Below are 23212 nucleotides of genomic sequence, written 5' to 3' on the forward strand. Positions count from 1 at the left end.
GAAAAGGTGACTCGTAGCCCACCGTCTGAGTGTCATATGAAAGCTTATTAGGGTATAGTGAAAAAAAAAAGGCACACAGTGGGGAAAAAAGCATGAAATGTCAACTTTAATCTCGAAATTTCCACTTTAATCACGTAGTTTATTTTGCCATTAAAGTAGAACATCATAAACTTCATCTTAAAATCGTTTAATTTACTAGTTTCTCAAATCCCATCGTAACTAAAGTAGCACGTTAAATGCTTTATTCTGTATTTGATCTTCTATTTGCTCTATGTGTGTGAATCACTACCCGCTTCTTAAATTGGTTTTCTCTTTCTCCGACAGGACACAGAATCCATTACGTTCGTAATATTACAGCTGTCTGAATAATTAAAATACTGAGATGTATACGAGATATCTTTTTCATGATGATAGGAATGAAAGCATGTTATTAAACATGGGAACACGGTGGCGCAGTGCTTGTTCATGTCTCATGCAAGATGCTTGCTGCGCCATACACGACCTTCAATGAAATAATTTATCGCAGCAGTACTGTCTCTTTCAAAAATACTAACCTCCAATTCTTGTCCTTATTTTTCTTTCTCCAAATACCCAATCGCCACACAATCAGCTCTGTAATAGACGTTAAGCCATCTGTAAGCTTAGGACGCCGATTCTTCAAAACGTTTAAGGAACATTGAAATATCTTCGTAGTACGTGTCTATCCTACTAGTGTCGCGCCAGCCCAGCAAGAATAAAGCACGAGGTATAGAATAATCTGTGAACTAACCAGCGCTGCGGCACCGTGTCCTCACATGTTTGATTATTAACAATATAGATTATTTAAATGAAGTTAAAGTTTTATTTGTATAATATAATCAACATATTTTGCTGCATTTCATCTTAAAAATGATATCGTCATCATATGTAAATACGCGCTTTATAAAGTGGCGCAGCTTGTGCAATATTATAACTGTTGTGCAAGTTTACAGTGAGGTACTTGTACTTATAAGTACAAACAGTTCTACAAGGAGCACTTGATTGAGTGCATTTAAAGTTCTTGGGATGAAACTGTTTCTGAACCACGAGGTCCGCACAGGAAATGCTCTGATGTGTTTTGCTGTTACTGAGGCAGTGTGTGCTTGATGCTGTATCCCGATAATTCTCTTTCCAATCAGCTGCTGCTGTGATTCCAAACTCAGATGCAGTGATATAAACACTCTGAGTGGTGCAGAGAGAGTAATGTGGAAAAAGATGATCTGCTGTGGCAACCTGTAATGGGAGCAGCTGAAAGAAGAAGAAGAAGGTGCAGTGACAGTAACAACGCTAAAGCAGTTATGGTATTTGGAATACTATGGCTATTCCCTGGACCATTATATTATTACAGGTTAATTACTGTACAATCAGATGCATTACACTAATACACAATATGCAGTTTGTTTCAGTGAATTTATAAAGCCGCGTCATGAATGTGGATCTAAGAAAGTAAGGGTGACCACACAGGAACAGTAGCACTGCTTTGATGCTGGGTGCCGCCAGTCTGCAGAACCGAGCGGAGAACTTGCGTACGCCAGGGTATGAGGTACCGTGGAAATGTGCGTGGCTTTACACCAAGTTTAGGTTTTATACATCGCGATTTGAACGTGGAAACGTTCTTACGCAACATTTCTGTGCGTACGCACCGTTTATACATGAGGCCCCTGGTCACTACAGTACAAGAAAGACATAGTGTAGCAGCACTTGAAGCTGTGCAAAGGAGAGCATGCAAGTGCATCCCAGGACTTAAGGACATGTCATACTCTGACATACTCAGAGAATTAAACCTGTTTAGTCTTGAACTGAGGCGATAGCATGGGGACTAAATCCTGGTCTTCAAAATTCTCAAAGGTATTGATAAAGCAGATTCAGCAGAATTCTTTCAGCTTAAGGTTGAATCACATACTCAAAGACGACATTGAAAATTAAGGGACTGTGTAACTGAAGCCAGGAAGCACTTCTTTACAGAAAGAGTTATGGGACTCTGGAACAAACTCCCGAGACATGTAGTGGAAGCAGAAACCTTGACAACCTTTAAGTGGAATCTGGATGAGATAGATGAAGATTTTAAAATTGTGAAGAAACTTAACTAATCCAGTGGATCAAGACTGTTACTTTAAAATGAGTTATTCAAAAACATGGGGACACAGTTGGAAAATTGTTAAGAGTAAATTTTGCCCAAACATTAGGAAGTTTTCCTTCACACAGAGAACAATAGACACATGGAATAAGCTACCAAGTGGTATGGTAGAACTTCAGGAACATTCAGAACTCGACATTAAGTAGATAGGATTGGTGGGCTTTGTTGGGCATTATCCAACCCGCTATATCCTAACACAGGGTCATGGGGGTCTACTGGAGCCAATCCCAGCCAACACAGGGCACAAGGCAGGAACATCCCAGGCAGGGTGCCAGCCCACCGCAGGACACACACATCCACACACCAAGCACACACTAGGGACAATTTAGGATCACCAATGCACCTAACCTGCATGTCTTTGGAAACCGGAGCACCCGGAGGAAACCCACACAGACACAGGGAGAACATGCAAACTCCACGCAGGGAGGACCCGGGAAGCGAACCCAAGTCTCCTAACTGCGAGGCAGCAGCACTACCACTACACTGTTCTCATCTAAATCTTTCTATATATTCTAATATTCTAAAACGATACCAGGCCATTTCAATTTTTAATGTTCATTCTTCTGTTTTCAGGTATTGTTTATGAGTGCGGTTTCGTGAAAAAAACAATGATAGGATCAACAAATAAATTCCCCACTTTAGCGTAACAGAACAGTCTAAACCTTTGTGAAAAAATATTTTAACCTTCTCGTTAGGGATTATTGAATGTAGATTGATGGGCAAAAGTGGCAAATTTATCCATCCACCTTAAAAAACGAATAACAGTACAGTAGGTCTGCTCTCCAACAGATGGTGCATCAGAAACATTAGCACTGCTTTTCCAACTCCTATACCAAATGACATGTAACAAAGATATAGTAAGTGGATGGACACACTGTACTACAAACGCTAATGCTGAGGTCTGTGTTGATTACTTAGATTTCAGCCCGTTTTTGACGGTGAGCACTACTAGTTTAAGATTCAATCTACAACACAATGAAGTGTGTAAAAAGTGAAGGGGTCCAAGTACTTCCTGAAACCACTGTAGCTGTTTAGTTTAGAAAAAAAACCCAGAATACAGCATTTAAATTGTCAACTTTTAATTCTGAAGAATGGGCAATACAGATATACATATTAATTTGAACCCCTCAGCTATTTTTGAATTACCTCATTGCATTACATTAAGAAGCAGATCAGGAGAAACTAAAAGCACAGTGTATTCTATAGTCTGCAGATGAAGAGGTGTGGAATTAAAAAAAATAACGTGCAGGAAAAGTGACATGTTTTTACATAAAAGGGTAGATATAGATCTTGATCGATAGATGCATTTTTGAAAATAATTGCCAATTTTTGATATTTATCTTTTTGGCGGGTTTCATGGCCTTTATCCTCTTGCATGCCCCACAGCTCTTCTAATCTAAATCTTAATCTCAGTTCAAGCAAAGTTCATGTTTTGCCAGTTTGTTCACCTTTGGCTTAGAGATTATGTTAATTATTATCCACAACTCAAATCCAAGTGTACTTTTTTTGCCTTAAACACATCTAGAAAAGTGCAGAGTACAAGGAGTTTTTTTAAATTACCTCTCCTTGTGCTTCAGCGTTTCACACTTGGGCAGTTTTGCCAGCTAATTTTTCATAAAGTGTGGGTTGACAATACCAAATTTGCTGTTCAGATCCTGCTTTGAGATGTTACTTCTGCCAAAGGGATCTGTTCTTTCTCGGTATTTGTCATCATAAAAGCATGTTGCTATTAATCGAATTATACAGACCACAGCAGCAATAATCATAATGGCGCCTGTAAAAATAAAAAAAAGTAAAAAAGAAAAGCATGGTTAGAAAAAATAGGCAGTACTACAAACACTTGTATAAGTAGCAAACATGTTTCATGACTGACAAATAAAATATAAAGGAGGATAAAATGCATTTGTATTAAAGAAGCCAAGTGAAGAATCCTCTTCAGTGGGTTCAGAGCTTAGTCAGCATAGACAGATGGTGGGCAATAGGACTCCAGGGAGCTTCAGATGTTGACTTGATGTTAGTTTGGTCAGTCTGGTTCAGGGGTGTCAAACTCAAGGCCTGTGTTGGATCTTTTTAATTCTTCCATATTCAAAACATGTTACATATGACCAATGACGACAATTAGTTTTCTCAAAGATCACCTTTAGTACGAGTTTCACATAAAGATTCTATCGGCAATTGACATTTACACTTGGCATTCAAATGGTGGTCATGGCATTTAGGTGCAGCACAGCGCACACCAGCTGCAATGACCCAACAAGACAAGGTGAAAACAAGGTGAGGTGCTACCTTCATACAGTAAGTTTTAACCAGTGTGAAGGGCACCGCCTGGGAACCTTACCCAACCGGGATGCCCACAGCATGGGAGGACAAGGGGAAACAATTTGCACAGGATTTTGTCACCCTCCAGGCACTAGATGGCATTCTCCCTTGGATTAGAGAATCTCCAAGGATTCCCACAGGGCATCATGGGAATTGGGAGTTTATCGGCTCAGGACTGTTGGGTTCTATGGGTACTACCAGAGGGAGCTAGGTGGACTGGTGAGCACTGCTTTGTCAGGCTCCTACCTTACCTGGAAGTGCTTCCAATCCACAGCTTTGGGACACTGGGAGTACTTCCAGGGATTACATAAAAGGAGCTGCCTGCCACAGCTCGAGAAGCCAGAATTGGGAGGAGGTGGACAACAGTGGCGTAGAGGAGTGGAGGCAGTGACAGAGAGAGAGAGAGTTGCAAAGTGTTTTACATTGTATCTATGCATAGAGCCGTGGGAAACACTTACCTGAAGACTTTCCCATGAAAAAGAATATAGAATCCTTGTTGATGAGCCGATTCAGGTTGCACAGGTAGTCCAGCTCCTCTGGGATGGCATATCCATACGTGTCGTTGCAAGCATGGAAGAGACACCAGGCAGTTACACAAGGAGATCTGGGTAACGAGCAGGCCAGTCAATGACATCAATGCCTTTGTTATCCAGAAACTGCCTACATATTCTGGCTTCATGACATTGTCCTGCACCAGGAGTAACTCAGGGCCCACTGCACAAATGAACAGTCTGACAATGGCTCTGAGGATTACATCCCAGTACCTTACAGCAGTCAGGGTAACATTGCCCAGCACATGGGGGTCTGTGCGACCCTCCAAGGATATTCCTCCCAAGGCCATCACTGATCCACCGCCAAACTGTTCATGCTGGATGATGTTGCAGGCTGCATAATGTTCACCACAGCATCGCCAGACTCTTTCACATCTCAGTGTGAACCTGTTCTAATCTGTTGAAGAGAATAGGACACCAATGGTGGAGCTGCCAGTTGTGGTATTCTCTGGCGAATGCCAATCAAGCTGCACGGTGATGGGCTGTGCACAGGTCCCAATGGAGGGCATCGGGCCCTCATGTTACCTTCATGGAGTCTGTTTCTGACAGTTTGATCAGACACATGCACACCAGTAGCCAGTTGGAAGTCACTTTGTAGGCCTCTAGCAGTTGTCGTCCTGTTCCTCTTTGCACAAAGGAGCAGATACCAGTCCTGCTGCTGGGCTGATGCCTTTCTATGGCCCTGTTCAGCTTTCCTTGTGTAACAACCCCATATATTGGTTTCTCCTCCATGCTCTTAAGACTGTGCTGGGAGACACAGCAAACTTTTCTGCAACTGCACGTATGGGTGTGCCATCCTGGAGAACCTGGACTACGTGTGCAACCTGAATCGGCTGCAGGTACCACCTTGTGCTACCAGGAGTGACAAGGATACTTACAAAACTAGAGAACAATCAGTTAGGATGGATGAGGAAAGTGCTCTGTGGCCACCACCTGCACAATTATTCCCTTTTTTGGGGTTGTCTTGCTGTTGCCTGTCCAGTACATTTGTTGCCACTTTCATTTGCATCAAAGCAGGTTAAGTTGATTCGCTTATGCGTCCTTGCTAGACAGATTGACACCCCTGAAGCTTAATTGACTTGGTATTAGACTGTGATGATTAAGTGTTCCCTTATTTTTTTTTTAAACAGTGCATATTAAAAACAGCAGCAGACCTAACACTGACCCCTAAGGAGCACCACTCTTAACTTTACCCAAGGTTCCTCATATCATAACCCTCTGCTTCCTGTTTTTTATCCAATTTTGCACCCACCTCCACACAACACCCTTCCACTTCTCCCACTTCTTTTAGTTTGATGACAAACCTCTCATGTGGCACCTTATCAAATGCTTTCTGAAAGTCAAGATGAATAATACCACATGCACTACTCTAGTTGTATCCTTTTGTTGCTTCCTCATAGAATTCCAGCATGGCAGTAAAACATGACTTCCTTCATCAGAACCCATGCTAACTGTTCACTAACACGCCTGTTCTTGCCATGTGTTGTTCAGTCTTATCCTTATTCCTTCCATTAATTTACTTGTAACGCATGTTAAACTTATTGAACTATAGTTACTTATGTCTGCTAGCTCACTCTTTTTATATAATGGCATAATATTTGCCATATTGCTTTCCACTCAAAAAAAACTTTAATCCCAAACAAATGTGTTTTGTGTTTTGCAAAGCTTCAGGTGAAACAAAACTTGGATTTTCTGCTCATTACTAATGGCCAGTCAGTCTAACATGCACATCTCATCTCACACAAACAACAAAGACGTGCAAATTTCATTCCTGGGACACTGGATCTGTGAGGCAAAAGCACACTCAACATACTGCATATCATCAAATATCTTCTAGCATTATGCCATAAACTTACCACAATAAATGGTGTTATTGGTAATATAGTTGTAAATATAGTTTCTTGTGAACATTGCTCCTGCAGCCAAAATCACTACTGGGTAGACAGTAAAGGTATAGCGCATTTCCTTCTCAAAAATGACATTTTCCAACAGGAACCTGAAAAAGAAAAATGAAGTCATAAGTACCAAAACAACAATCACTGCACTGTACTCACAATTACAGTGGAACCTCGGTTCATGAACGTCTCTGAACACGTACAAATCGGGTTACGACCAAAAAGTTCACCAAACTTTTGCATCTGTTCACGACCACACACTTAGTATACAAACAAGCCACTTTCCCTTTTGGTTTGAGCATGCCGATGATTTCCGCACATGTTCAGTCTCTCCCTGTGCATTCCCTGTGTAGCGAGCGAGAGAGAGAGAGAGAGAGACAGACAGACAGACACACACGCAAGAGAGACACACACAAGTGCGCGAGAGAGAGACAGACACACAAGCACGCGCAAGAGAGAGACAGACACACGCGCGCGAGAGAAAGAGATAGACACACACGCGTGTGAGAGAGAGACACACACACACGCGCGCGAGAGAGCGCGAGAGAGACGCACACAAGTGCGCGAGAGAGACGCACACACAAGCGCGCGAGAGAAAGAGACAGACACACACGTGTGCGAGAGAGAGACACACACACATGCGCGCGCGCGAGAGAGAGAGGGCTGTCCACATAAGGCCGAGAAGGCAGTTAAAGAATGCACCGGGCTTGTTTTTAAAGAGATTGAGTCGAGCATTGTTTTAACCTCGTATTTAATGAAGACTTTTTTCTATTGGATTTTAACCTCCACTTCACTTCTGTTTACAGAGATCGGTTCGTAGCATGCATTGTTGCAATATTACTTTTCTTGGTTGTTTATTAAATTACGGATTTTTCAAATGTTTCTTTTTTCCCTGTGCTTAAAACTCATTAAAAAAAGTGTTTTTAGCGAGCGGTTCGTAGCGCTATAGCGCAAACTCTTGCAATGTTAGTTTTCTCTGATGTTCAAGGTTTCTCAGTGTTATTCAATGTTTTTACATTTAGTTTACTGTTACGCTGTGCATTCTATGGTATTATTAACTCTATTTGTGCTTAAAAATCTTTAAAAAATTATTTACATACAGTTCGTACGGTCTGGAATGGATTAATTGTATTTACATACAATCCTATGGGGGAAATTACTTCGGGTTACGACCAGAGTTTTGGAACGAATTACGGTCGTGACCCGAGGTTCCACTGTATAAGGCAAATTGTTATCCTCAGGATCAATTTTATTGTTAACAGATACAATGCTCTCAGTCAAACCAAAATTTAAATTTACATCAAACCCGAATGTTTAACAAAGAAACAGTTAGTTTTGACTTTTTCAGGGGAAAATATATGTGTGCACAACTATTAGGTGACTAAATTACAAATGATTTTTTCCCCACTCACGTGTTTATTCTCAGGTTTTACAGTAAGTGTAACAAATAAGTAACATAAAATGACATAAAACCATGAACATTTTTGTCCTTTCAAAATTTTTCAATGATCAATCTATCAGTCTATCCACCCTTCTTTTCAATGACTGTCACAAGCCTCCCTGTCAGTTTCTTGATCGCTTCACAATGAACTCCCAAATGCTCTTCAAAGAGGAGTGTTGTCTTCCCTCATTATAAATCTCACATTTGAGAAGAACCCACAAGTTCTCAATAGAATAAAAGTCAGGTGAGGAAAGAGGTCAGGTCATTATTCAGTCATCTTTGTTGGCTGACTAAGCAATGGAGTACTTGGATGGATGTAATGGAACACGGTGCATAAAGGTCATGGCCTTCTTGTGTGATGTTGATTTCTGCCCGCACCACTGCTTGAAGAAAGTATCTTCCAGAAACTAGCAGTAGGTTTGGAAGTTGATTTTCAGTCAATCTTCAACCTGAAAATGTCCAGCTAGCACATCCTTAATGATAACAACCCACACCAGTGCCACATCACCACCTTGTTGGCACTTGACTCAAACTGTGGCCCTTTCCATCAAGAGTCATTCTCATTTTACCTGTCCATGAAAATCCAGAGTTCAGGGATTTCTTAGCCCAATCTTCATGCTTCAACTTGTGAAACTTATTCAGTGATGGTCATGTTTCAGTTTTCTTTACCTTAGCCACATCTCTGAGCACTGAACTTCTGGACACTCTGGGTAAGTCGTAGTTCTGGAGCATGGTTGCACCAAAAGTGTATGGGGTCCTGGTAGCTTCATGTTTATTTCTTTTGAAGTTCTTTGCAGTTAATTTGCACCTTTTCTTCGCCGCACATTCTTTGTGTATTTGCCACAAAATGTGTAATTGCCCGGTGGTCACACTCCATTTGTTTAGCAGTTTTCAGAGTGCTGCATATGTCAGAAAGGCATTTTCCAAGTTTTTGGTCCATTTTATATGAGGTAATAAAGTTGCCCAATAATTGCATGTACCTTAATATAAGGTGTCAGTCAGTCATTGTCCAACCCGCTATATCTTAACACAGGGTCACAGGGGTCTCCTGGAGCCAATCCCAGCCAGCACAGGGTGCAAGGTGGGAACAAACCCTGGGCAGGGCACCAGCCCACCGCAGGGCACACACCCACACACCAAGTACACACTAGGGACAATTTAGAATCGCCAATGCACCTAACCTGCATGTCTTTGGACTGTGGGAGGAAACCCTTGCAGACACGGGGAGAACATGCAAACTCCACGCAGGGAAGACTCAGGAAGCAAACCCAGGTCTCCTTACTGTGAGGCACTGCACCACCATGCTGCCCTAATATAAGGTGTTAATCACTTTAAGCCACACACTCCCTCATTAAACTATTACATACTTATTCCATTCTCATCTTGTCTCAGTTCTATATGGGGTCAATGTGTTTGATCAACCTTCTCCAAACAGCTTGGTCCTGCACCTCCTCACCAGTCAAGCCCTTTTCCTTCAGGTCTTTTACTTTATCCATCCACTTCTGCTTTGGCCTCCCTCGCTTTCTTTTCCCCTGTACGTCCATTCCCATCACTTTTTTGCCCATTATTCATGTCCATACTACTTTAACCTATTTTCCTGTATTTTCTTAGATACAGTATTTCTAACACTTTTGTTGTACCTCTGATTGTCTCATTTCTTATTCTGTTCTTTTTAAAACAATGAGCACAATCAATAACAATACAGGTTTATATGGTTTAGAGTTGGAAAATCTGCATAGATATAATGATAAGGTCAGAATACTGACTTGCCTAATAATTGTTCACACAGCATAGATAATAAAAGCTACTAAAGATGCTAGTGTCTCAGATGGAATGACACCTGCTAGTAACTGCGAACAGAGCAATTGGTTCTGATTAGGAGGGATGAAAGGAAATTTGCTCAAACAAATTCCACAGAAAATATCCCAGTGTGCAAACTGGTTGAGCCTGTTAGGTTAAGACCAGATAACGTTTTGTTGATGCTGCTACATGTGTGCAATAATTCTCCTTGAATTTGAATCATGCTGTACTCTCAGAAGAATATCAAAAAATCTTAATATGTGCGACAAAGCTCCTGTTTGGACAGAGGTTGCCAGGGGGCAATGGAAGTATCAGAATTGTACAGAGCAACCCTAACTTTAGAGCGATTTGAGTAGTGAGAAAAGCGCTATATAAATGTAAAGAATTATTATTATTATTATTATAAATCTCATGGAGGAACAGAGAGAAAGTTACTCTGGAGGAAAGTTGAGGTCTAGTAGAGGCCAATGTGAGAGGTTGAGGCAATGGGGGCAGCACATCTTGATTCTATACATGTGATTAATTTCTACACCCTGAGATAGCTGAGGTGGGGTGTAAACTCACAATGGTGGAATTACACACTCTCAGTTTTACCTCTGCACTAAAGGAAATCTCCTTCAGCCAGTGGTAGTTTTGGCCTGTTTGCTGTGATGGTGCCTTTCTGAGCAGCAGCTGTCTCTGTCAGCAGAGTTGCATGTGCTGCCAAATACATTAACATTCTAGCTAAATCCATGGAGAGGGCAGGCATCTGACAGGTTGCTGTGGAGACCAGACACTTTGATGGAAGAGTCAGGGTTGTAGAAATGTCTGGGGCCATTAAAAGTGAGTTGTAGTTTGGCATCCTGGGAGGAAAAATATGGTTTCTGGGACCAGACCAAAAAAAACTCCAGTCAGCAACTAAAAAAATATATGGTGACTATATAAAAGTATTAACCCCTTGGGAGTTTTCACATTTCATTATTATTATACAAAATTGAATCACACTGGACATAAATTGGCTTTTCTGACACTGATCAAGACTCTTTAAAGTCAAAGTGAAGACAGAGCTCCGCATAATAATCCAAATTAATTAGAAACAAAATAATTGATCACATTAAGTATTCACATTCTTCAAGTCTGTATTTAGTTTAGGCCTATATACTTTTGGTAGCATTGAGTCTGTATGCTCAGGTCTAATTCTATCAGCTTTGCAGTTTTTCCTCATTCTCTTTTGCAAAACTACTCAAACATTTTTCAGGTTGCATAGCGATTGTTGGTGAGCAGACTTTTTACAGTCCAGTCATAAATTCTCAACTAAATTGAGATCTGGATTCTGACTCGCCCACTCCAGGACATTAACATCATTCTTTTTAAGCTGTTCCTATGCAAGCTTTGTGTTAGTCTTGGGGTTATTGTCCTTCTAGAAAACAAATATTCCAAGGCACAGGATTCTTGCAAATTGCACCTGGTTTTTCTACAGGATTTCACAGTATTCTGCTGCAGTCAATTTATCTTCTACCCTTATAGGTCTTGCTGCAGAGAAGTGTCCACATAGCATGAAGCTGCTACCTTCAGTCTTCCTGGTGAAGATTGTGTGATATTTGATAAGGTGCAGTGATTATCCTACGTCAAACATGACGTTTAGTCTGATGGGCAGAAAAGCTTGATGATGGCCTTATCAGACCATAGAACCTTTTAAAAAACTGACTTCAGAGTCTTCCAGTGCCTTCTGTGCATTTTTCTTTAGCTGTGTCTTTCTCTTTTCCACTCTACCTTAAAGCTATGACAGATGAAGCACCCAGGCAACATTTGTTGTATTCACTTCAATCTGAGCTACTGTAGCTTGTAACTCCTTCAGAGTTATCAGAGTTCTCGTAGTGGCCCCCCTCACGAGTGTTCCTATTGAGTAATAATTTAGTTTATGTGTCCAGCTTGCTCTAGGCAGATTTACTATTCTCTTTCCATTTCTTAAAGACTACAGGGCATATACAGTGACTTGTATATTTTCTTGTCTCCATAAGATAATACGCATTTATTGAGAGACAACGTCAGAGAGAAGAGATTGCGTTGGTTTGGACATGTGCAGAGGAGAGATGCTTTGTATATTGGGAAAAGGATGCTAACAATGGACATGTGCAGACTACAAAATCCTTAACTGTAACTTGGTTAAGGGTTTACATAGCTACCAAATAAACAGACTACTCACAGAAAATCTATGTGTGTTAAACTGGTTTCTCAGAGACTAATAACTCAGTCTCTCTACGGGTTTTCATGGCACTTTAGAAACCAGGTTGCTGTGCATAACCAGGTTATTATAGCACATGTAAATGTACAGCAGGACTGATGTGATTATTGATGGGAAACCTGAAGGTGAACTCCCCAGTATTTATCCAAAGTGGCTGTTTATGAGTACAGAGAAGTCAAAGGTGTCTGTTGAAGGTGCCTGAGGCAACTACACCAGTTTTCCCAGAGCTTTTAGCCCTGGGTCTTCTGGTACCTGTAAAGACAATAAAAGAGACAGTAAACCAGCAGGTATGGTACCAGATTCAGAAACGAGTAATAACTAAAAGTGACAAAGGATGTCTTATTTGGGCCAGAAAAGATTTTAAAGGAGACAAAGTGAAAGAAAAAAAATTCCCATTTTTCTTACCTGTTTTTAGTTAAATTTAGTGGGATTATCTGTGCATTTGGGTGTGAACAGATATTATATGTTACAATAAAAGGTAACGTGCAATCCACTGCCTCATCCTTGTATCTAAGGGGTGCGCCATAAAAGGCACAGAGCATAGTGTAATTATACAGCAGAAATTAGTAATCCAAAATTTTGATTATCTCAATGTTTAATGTTTATGTAAACTTCAAACATGTAACAAAGTGAATGCAAAGCTCTTAAATGTTTTTTAAGCCCACTATAACAAAGAATGTATTGTGGAGTTACTGAATCATCAAAAAGCAAGCATTGGGGAATTTCTTTGTATGGCACATTTTAGGTGCAACGCCAATGAGATTTTCTGTGCTGTGGTGTGTTGAGCCAGTAAAATCACTTCAAGAGAGTCCCATCGAATCAACAAGTTAATTAAAAATACAGACTCAATTACAGAATGCACTTTCAAGCCGCTGAATGTAGTAACAGAGGAGTGAATAAAAACACAACTCAGCATCATTATGAACAATGCTGCACATTCGCTCTCTGGCATACTGGCTTTGAATTCTTTCAGCAGTTAGCATTTCAATTATTCAGCACAAGTGTATAAAGCAAAACGTCTGGGGTTCCTTCATGTCTACAACAATATGCCTTTGTAACACCTCACTGCGACTCTACTGCTCTTTTTATGTTTAGCCAAGTCAAAAGTTTTATTTCTTTTTACGTCTTATTAGTCATTCTGATATGTATTTGATAGGGGGTTGTTGTTTATCATTATACTGTATATTAATATTTATTTATTGACCTTCTATAACAAACTAAATTGACCCCTGAAGACAAATAAAGCTCTACCTACCTCTCTACTTGTCAGTTCTTCTAATTCTAGAAGAAAGCATGTATTTTTGTTTTCTTCAATATTATGCTATTTGTGCTTGCTAGGAGCTAGACTTCTTAGGCAGGCACTCACACTGAAAAGGTATGATGACCAAAGCTAGTCCTTGTGGACTTTTAATGAAGCATTCTAACTTGTTATTTCAAAATTGATGAAGCCAGTCAGAATTTATTTCCACAACAGTAGAATTTCTTACTGAATCTACCTGTTACTATTTTCATCAAAGCATCTAAGAGGCATTTTTTGTGCCTCCTTAAACTTTAATGTTAACCAATGTAGGAAGCATTTTAAGATAGAGAATCTTTTATCGGTGGCACCTCTACATGAGAACCACCTTTTTCCACCCTTTCAAACATATGCAGTTTTTAATGTCTGGAAAACATTTGGGATTAAATCACTTAGAGATCTGTACATAGACAACGTCTTTGCATCCTACAAACAATTACATTCTAAATTTAATTTTCCAGCAACACATTTCTTTCACTTTCTTCAAATTAGAAACTTTGTTAAACGGAACCTGCCCAATTTTCCTCACCTCCCACCTCCCTCTATGCTGGAAAATATATTGATCAGTTTCAAGGACTCAGACAGCATCTCTGCAATATATAAAACCATTTTACAGTCCCTCCCTTTCAAAGATCGAAGAGGACAGTGGGAAAAGGATCTCTCACTCAGCATCTCAGAAAAGGAGTGGAAGGTAGCAATGCAGAGAATTCACTCGAGCTCCATATGCGCAAAGCATACAATTATTCAACTCAAAATTATATATTGAGCACATCTGTCTTGTTTAAAATTGTCCAAAATATTTCCAGTGTAAGATCCAACCTGCAAACACTGCAATCAAGTTCCAGCCTCACTGGGTCACATGTTTTGGGCCTGTGCTAAATTAACATCATTCTGGACCAAAATCTTTAAATGCCTTTCAGGCAGCCATGGTGACACAATCCCTCCTAATTCATTAATAGCTGTGTTTGGTGCACTTCCAGATGGGCTTGAAGTGGAGAAGGACAAACAAACTGTGATTGCCTTTACTTCACTATTGGCACAGAGACTTATCTTGCTAAAATGGAAGAATCCTAACTCTCCCCTTTTAAGTCAGTGTGTAACTTTTAATTTTATACATTATTTGAAATTGGGAAAAATAAAATTCTCACTTAGAGGATCTGTGCAGAAATTTTTCCAAACCTGGCAGGAATTAATCAATACCGCTTTAGAATAAGCTTTTAAAGCACTGAGGAAGCAGATTCTCTTCCTACTCTCCTTTTTTACTTTTTTTAATTTTTCTTCTCCATTTATCTATATTCACTTATTAATTTATCTATTTACTTATTTTTACTAGGTTTAAATTTTATTCTGGGCAGCACGGTGGCGCAGTGGTAGTGCTGCTGCCTTGCAATTAGGAGACCTGGGTTCGCTTCCTGGGTCCTCCCTGCGTGGAGTTTGCATGTTCTCCCCGTGTCTGCGTGGGTTTCCTCCCACAGTCCAAAGACATGCAGGTTAGGTGGATTGGCGATTCTAAATTGGCCCTGGTGTGTGTGTCCTGTGGTGGGTTGGCACCCTGCCCAGGATTGGTTCCTGCCTTGTGCCCAGTGTTGGCTGGGATTGGCTCCAGCAGACCCCCGTGACCCTGTGTTCGGATTCAGCGGGTTGGAAAATGGATGGATGGATATTTTATTATTAATCTGAGATGCTTCTGCTTTGTTCATAAAAGCATGTATAGATGTGTTGAATGCATGTAAGTGTAATTAATACAGTAACCGAAAATCTGCTATTACAAAGTCAATTGTAGTAATCTTTACCTTCATCCGAACTTGGATGGATGGGTGAAGATAATGGCTGTTTGGATAAAAACAAGGTGTCAAGGTGTAACCCATGAAGTAGAACAGACTATGTATTGCTGAAAGTTTTAACCATCATTTACAGTCAGAGGACACCGGAGCACCCGGAGGAAACCCACGCAGACACGTGGAGAACAAGCAAACTCCACACAGGGAGGACCCAGGAAGCAAACCTAGGTCTCCTAACTGCGAGGCAGCAGCGCTACCACCACGCCACCGTGCAGCCCATCATTTACAAATGATGGTAACAAAACCTATAATTTAAAGCACAAAGGACTAAAAAGTTTTAGCGCATTACAATGTATATTATTTTGAACTATACATACTGTATAATCAAATAATAGCCATAGTGGAGGCAGCGTGAAAAGTTAAAGAAGCACTAGAATCAATGGAAGGAATACTTGTTGAAAAAGATGAAAAAACATATCATACCATAACAGTGTTGCACAGAGCAGTAGGGTAAGTACAAGAGTGCTCACAACTGAATTCTCCATTCCGATGGAATATCTCAAAACAATACCCAGGTTCAGAAGTGTGACAATCAAGTTCCATGTTCCATGTAGTGCCAGTCCATTTTGTACCTATAAAGAGATTGCAGTGTGGTTAATAGGCTGATAAAAAAGAAAGCTCTAGAAGCAAAATCTCTGATTTTATATATCTATCTATCTATTATAAAAAGAAATCCTGTCCCCTGTCCTGATAGTCTATGATACGTGATCTTTCTCGGAAGATAATTTAAAGACCTGCGAGACGAAAGAGAACTGCCATGGTGCGTCTCACGGGAACATAGAACGAGAGTCTTGCAAGACACACCCTACTTACAAGCAATATAAAAAAACACAAATCAGTAGTGTAAAGGCAGTCATGCAGCACACACAGCACCAGGGCTCTCAGTACATATAAAGTGTATAAGGTCAATACGGTTGAAATGAAAAGGGTAGAAATGAAACGTCGACGATTAAACAAAGAAGAAAGAAAAGCACGGAGAAAAGAGACTCAAATGCGTTGGACAGAAAAAAGAGCAATAAAGAATAATCGAGGTGCAAATTCAGAAAATAAGGAAAGTAATTATCAGCCCGGAAAAAGTGGAATTGAAAAAAAGCACATCCAATCTGGCTCAGAATTAAATGACAGTGAGTAAAAAACAAAGTAGAACTTCATAGAGATGTTTACAAACGTTGGCGCTAAACACATGCACAGCAGGTTAGAGACTATGAAACCAGGGAAATTAGAAAGGCTCAAAAAAAAAAAAAAAAAAACCTTGGCGCTATGCACATGTGGAGAAAGTTAAAGGATATGAAATTAGGAAAATTAGAAAATATAAAAAAGTAAAGATCGCAGTAGCGTAAACAAACTGCCTCATTTAACTATGCACCAGTCTAACTTTGGTTTTGCACCATAATTACTACACTACTGCACCTTAACACTTAATTCTACTTTATTCACATAATTTTACTTATTTATTATGTTCTACTATACTGTTATCTTTCGATCTATGACTTTTTGTTAATCTGATATTCTTCTAACTTTGCACAGTTTTTCATAAGTGGATCAGGATGCATTTCACTGCGTGTTGTCCTGTATAACTATGCATGTGACAAATAAAGAATCTTGAGAATTTCAAAAATGGAGTTTACCGCACATGCATTTATTGGTTACTTTGTTAATGTATATTTATCTGTCTGCTTATTTAAAAACCTAAATTTACCCCACGAGTCAAAAACGTTCTGTCTAGCCCTTGTACAAAAACCTAGACAAAAGCTGGGGTATCACCTTCGTAACCCCATGTACTTTTGGAACTGTGAGAGGAAAATAACACATCTTTACAGACAGGAGTCCAATGCAGAACTCTACTTACTTTGTTACTTTGTAAAAAAAAAATTATTAACTGCTGATGATGTAGATCATTTTGTCTGTGCTGAAATTCCAAACAGAGAAACCTATCTTGACCTCATTAAAAAGATTCAGCATATTGGGACTCGCAAGATTACAAATATTGTTTTTACAGAAGTTCTGAAATAAAAGTGAAACTAATGAAATAGCAACAATTCAAAGAAAAAAACAATCTTAAAAGTGTGTATCCGGAAAACCAAATACGGGGGTTGGCGAGCGAAGCGAGCAGGGGGCGAAGCCCCCTAGTATATATATATATATCTGCGGTGGGTTGGCACCCTGCCCGGGATTGATTCCTGCCTTGTGCCCTGTGTTGGCTGGGATTGGCTCCAGCAGACCCCCGTGACCCTGTGTTCGGATTCAGCGGGTTGGAAAATGGATGGATGGATGGATATATATATATATATATATATATATATATATATATATATATATGGTTGAAATAGTTTACTGTCAAATAATGCAAAGAGTACGCGACACGTGTTTCACCCTAATTCTGGGCTCATCAGGCATACACACTCTACTGCACTCCCTCTCGGGAATCGAACCTCAGACGCCAGCGCTAGAGGCGAAGCCCCTAACATTGTGCCACGGCATGTGGTCACCGTGGTGGATGTTAGCTGATTTGCTGACCAACCACAAGCGTTACCTGGTAGGTAACCACCCATACAATCAGATTGTGATTCAGACTACGAATGCCGTATATATATATATATATGTATATCCCCTGCGTGGAGTTTGCATGTTCTTCCCGTGTCTGCGTGGGTTTTCTCCGGGTGCTCTGGTTTCCTCCCACAGTCCAAAGGCATGCAGGTTAGATGCATTGGCGATCCGAAATTGTTCCTAGTGTGTGCTGCTGTGTGGGTGTGTGTGTGTGTCCTGCTGTGGGCTGGCACCCCACCCAGGATTTGAACCTGCCTTGTGCCCTGTGCTGGCTGGGATTGGCTCCAGCAGACCACCGTGACCCTGTAATTAGGATATATATAGCAGGTTGGAAAATGGATGGATGGATGGATATATATATATATATATATACAGGATATAAAATGAAAAAGAAATTAAAATATAATGGTAATCCCAATGCATAGAAGCTGACGCAATACAACATGTTCCCAATGGCTTATGGTGGTTTGAACACGCTGCTGATAGTCTACTTTAATCCAAGATCAAATGAACATGGATGCTCTGCTGAGGAATTGCACCATTACTTAATAGTGTGGCGTAGTGGGATTTCTTTGGGCATAGGGAATGAAACCTGCTGAAATTCACCAAAGGATGTTGGCTTGTGTCAGATCAGTAAGCAGTTTGGGTAAACATCTTGTGCATTCTTTACAGCACACCAAGTCTTCATCAGTGTTTTTCTAGTTTTAAGAATTTTTTTTTTGTTTTAGCCTTTATTTAGATTTTTTATTTTATTTTGTAGTTTTAATTTAAATTTAGTTTTTTGCCATTTTCTAATTTTATTCTCTTTTTTTGTATTTATTTGATTTTGTTTTTCAGCAATTATCTTTTAGTTTTTGTCACACCGTAAATGTTCACATGCACAAGTGAAAAACACAATTTTCTTTACAGTAATTAAAATGTATATAATTCATGTTGTATCTATCAACTTAATGCATTCAATTTTACTGCCTGTGACAAACGTCCATTTTCTCATGATAATTTGACAGTATAAGGCTGCCAGCATGGTCAAAATGGGAAGAATCAAATAGCAAGTGACATCTGATGTAATTTGTTGGTTTAACCTGCAAGTAATTTTATGTAATTTCAAAAACATTATCTATTTTACTTTTAAGATTCACTTTGCAAGCAGTAAGATCACTGCACACATATTCCCTTATTTTATATTTAGATAGATAGATAGATAGATAGATAGATAGATAGATAGATAGATAGATAGATAGATAGATAGATAGATAGATAGATAGATAGATAGATAGATAGATAGATAGATACTTTATTAATCCCAATTTAGTTTTGACATCTCCTGCTGCATGGCCTATATGTCACCTACCCATTTTAAAACTTTTATTTTATTCAGGGAATTCTTACTTAGATTATTTTCTGAAATACTATTCACTTCTTTAACTGTATTAATAAAAATAATAGCAAAAATAGAGAAAGTTTTTTTCCATGCATATATTGCATTTCTACAAACATACAATTTACATTAAATACTGAACACCAGTTTATAGCAAAATCTCAGATCATTCACTTAATAAGCATCATGAAAAACATGGGGTGCTCCCTGTTAGCCTAAACTGGGAGGAGAGAAATTTAACAACACATGTAGGAATAAACAGATTTTGTCAATTGAGAGTGCTTAATGACAGACCTCAAATATCCAGCTGTTAAAGCAATATCTGAAGTTATACACACACTCAGTTCACATATACATGGGGAGAACATGAAAACTCCATACAGGCACTGACCAGGCTAGCAATCAAATGTGAGTCCATGGCGCTGTGTAGTAATAGTAGTAGTAATAATAATAATAATAATAATATATTTTGTTTATGTAGCTTCTTTTGAAAGCTCAAAGCGCTTTACAAATAATTAAAGGATTATTGTAAGGAATGCAATAGAAATAAAGGCAAAATTACATTAATAACACAGGATACAAACATTAATAAATATTTGAAAGTCAAATTTCTGAATTAGATTAAAAAATACCCAAGTCAAAAAAAGAAGAAAGACACAAACAAATAACAATTTTTGTACAATTACACGTAGGAACATAAATGTAGATGTTGCAATCATCCACAGTGATAAGGAACAATGAATATGTTAAGAGCAGATTTCATCATCAGTTTTTTACACCAAAGCACTGGACAACATTTACCATTCAATGGATATTCTTTTGCTGTTCAGCTCAGAGGTAATGATCCCAGACTGACTATCGCATCGCTGCAAAGTTAACAGGCCAGACGGAGTCATCGCACTTAGAGATGCAAACTCTTTTTTTCATTTTTGCAATACTGTCAACATTCGAAATATATTAAGCTTACTGCAGTCCATCAAATTTGCTATCCATGAAGCTGTGTGACACAGCACCATCCACGTTGAAACACCAGTAATAATAACTCAGTTAAAATTAAACATACGTGTAACATCAGCTCAGTTGATAACATTGACTGCATACTGTGCATCTGCCTAATCTGTCACTTCAAAGGTACCATCAACAAATAAGTAATATCTGTGTGAAGTAAAGTTAAATTGCTGAAATTTTTACCTTCTTTGGTGTAAAAGACTGAATTTGAAGCATAGTGGGCGTAGCTATGTAGGGTAGCTATTCAATCTTGAAAAATCTTCCATGGCTATACATTTCAAACCATTCAGCTGTATTTTCCACAGTAATATGTTGCATGTTTTAATTTAAGCTCCTTTTCATTTAAGTGTAGTTAAAGTTACCTGTCATTCACTGACAAGAGAACATCTGTGACTGACAGTCAACTGCGGCCCACGCAATCCACAGAATAAGTCATTGACAAGTGATGAAACGTTTGCATGCGCTCTCAGTTCTGGAAGCGAAACTGACTGATGGATGAAAAGACCAATGAAATCCACAGATTCAGATGCAAGAAGGCAGGGGTACTTGCACATGCTCACAACTCCATGCCTAATCCTAAACAAATTGTGCGGTTTTAAATAATATTTAATAAACATACCAGCAATTGCACACTTGCATATACATTATACACAAAGACTAGTATGGTGATAATCAAAATTAAAATGATAAAAAATGATTTTGTTCATGTTTTTATTTTCTCGTTCTCATTTAGTTCTAGTTTTCACACATTTTGTTATTTTTATTTTACTTTTAGTTAACTAAATTATTATTTTTTCATTAATGTCATATTTCATTTTAGTGTTTGTTAACAAGAATAACACTGGTCATCATGCACCATGGCAAGTGCAGATCCATAGCATCCAAATGTGCAGCAACAGCAGATAACATAAACTTTTGGTCTTCTCTGCAATGTTAATGGCTGACCAGATGGAGCTTCATCAGTTACACTTATTCTTTCCCACTTTACGTCTTTGTACCATTCAGAAAATTTTCATTAAGACATGCTGTTTTCACATCCACATGGGGCCAACATCTTTTATTGAATTTCAGCAGGTTTCTTTCCCCCTTGCCCAAAGAAATCTCAGTATTGTGCATTGTTCAACAATGGTGCCACCCCACAGTGGATCATTCATGTTCAATTTGACTTTGACTTTAACTTGACTAATGGCAGAGCACAGCGCTGTGTGTGTTTAAACTGCCCATAAGCCATGGCAAACATGTTGTATTGCATCAGCTTCTATTTGTTGCAATTATTGAGTAATTTTCAAATTGCCTTTACTTTTTGATTTACACTTATATATACCTAAATGGTTTTGTTTGGAACAAGAGTGATAATATTTACATTACATAAGTACATCTAACACTTATGCTGTCCTCATTGTGGCAGAAAGACGTGCATTTAGTATTATTTGGTATCTAGTGCTTCTGAGGTTATTAAGCTCTTGTGAAACTTTACCATGAAAGTAAAAGTAAGATTCAAAGAAATAGAAATAATTTTGAAGATTATGTAATAAACAATTTATGCAGTCTAGGATTTATGTAAATTTTTCTAAAATGTTAGTAGTAAAAATCCAGAGCTAAATACGTTTTACTTGAATTACATTGCAAGCCATGTTAGCAGTACAGTAGTCAAATGGACTGCTCAATTGTCTCTTCCACAGCTGTCGGTCTTGCATTGTACTTTCAGACAATTAGATGGTAAAAGAATTCTTCACTCATCAATTAAGTCCTTTGCTTCCTGTGACTAAAATGCTGTCTAAGGTGTGCTACAATGCTTCTAGGAATAATGTTCCTAGTAATATCGCAATGTTCTAATGAATGGATCATTCTAACCTGACATAACAAGCGGAACACCAGAATGAACAAAACTCTAATTAGCATGTGTGATTTGTGGACACCACAAGCTGTACTTCTCTACACTAACGCCGATACCTTTAAATGTAAACCTGCAGTACAACTGAACAGATCTGTCCACATCTTACTGACACTTACAAGGCTCTGATCAACAGAAGGAGCTCTTTTATTCAAGCCAGAAAAGTTCTTATGTGCATTTGTGGGGGTTGTTGTATATATATACATGTTAGATTAAGTGACAACTAAAGGGCCTGAATAATAATAATTCCATGCCTGACCAGGGAGCGGCGAGGTGTACTAATTGTCTCTCTCAATCCATTACAGACCATTCTCGGGAAATCCCCCCCGGTTCTGGCGCCACCGATGACATCACACCCAGTTATGGTGCCACCGATGACGTCACTTCCAGTTCCAGTGCTGCCAATGATGTCACTTCCGGTTCTGGACCTGATGACATCACTTCCTCCACTTGTCTTTAAAAGCCACCATCTTAAGTCAGCAATTCAGTTCTGTTTTGGACTCGCATGAGTAAAGAACTCTTGAAAATGTACCTCTTGGCAGGCAGGATATAATATACGGGTGGCTGCCCCAAACCTTTTCATGTCTCATCATACTTTTGTGACTATATATATATATATATATATATGAATGAAGAAGAGGCCTTAAAATAGGCCTAAGGTTTTTTAGAGTTTAAATTCTCAAAAATGTTTAGAATAGAGGAGTGGGAAACAGGAAACCTCTGGTCCAAAGGACAAATATAAAAAAGTTTCTTAATATTTAAATATTTATTTAAAAAAAGAAATAACAAAAAGGAAATGTAAGAAAAAAAGGATAAAAAATTGAGCAAGCAAACCAGTCCAATAAATAAATAACAGAAGCAG

At 39.0% G+C, this 23212-nt stretch overlaps 1 protein-coding gene across 1 annotated transcript in view; it reads right to left on the reverse strand.

Annotated features, from left to right (window-relative positions):
- Positions 1-3177: 3177 nt before the first annotated feature.
- Positions 3178-23212, reverse strand: part of LOC114653444 (uncharacterized) — a 50136-nt gene continuing 30101 nt past the window's right edge. Inside the window, exons 5-7 of the mRNA XM_028803784.2 lie at positions 15947-16095; positions 6882-7021; positions 3178-3929 (exon numbers count right to left, since the gene is read on the reverse strand). Coding sequence (XP_028659617.2) covers positions 3760-3929; positions 6882-7021; positions 15947-16095 — 459 coding nt within the window. The 3' untranslated portion in view covers positions 3178-3759. The remainder of the gene's footprint in view (positions 3930-6881; positions 7022-15946; positions 16096-23212) is intronic.

This window comes from Erpetoichthys calabaricus, chromosome 6 (assembly GCF_900747795.2).
Source record: "Erpetoichthys calabaricus chromosome 6, fErpCal1.3, whole genome shotgun sequence".
In the NCBI taxonomy this organism is placed as follows: domain Eukaryota; kingdom Metazoa; phylum Chordata; class Cladistia; order Polypteriformes; family Polypteridae; genus Erpetoichthys; species Erpetoichthys calabaricus.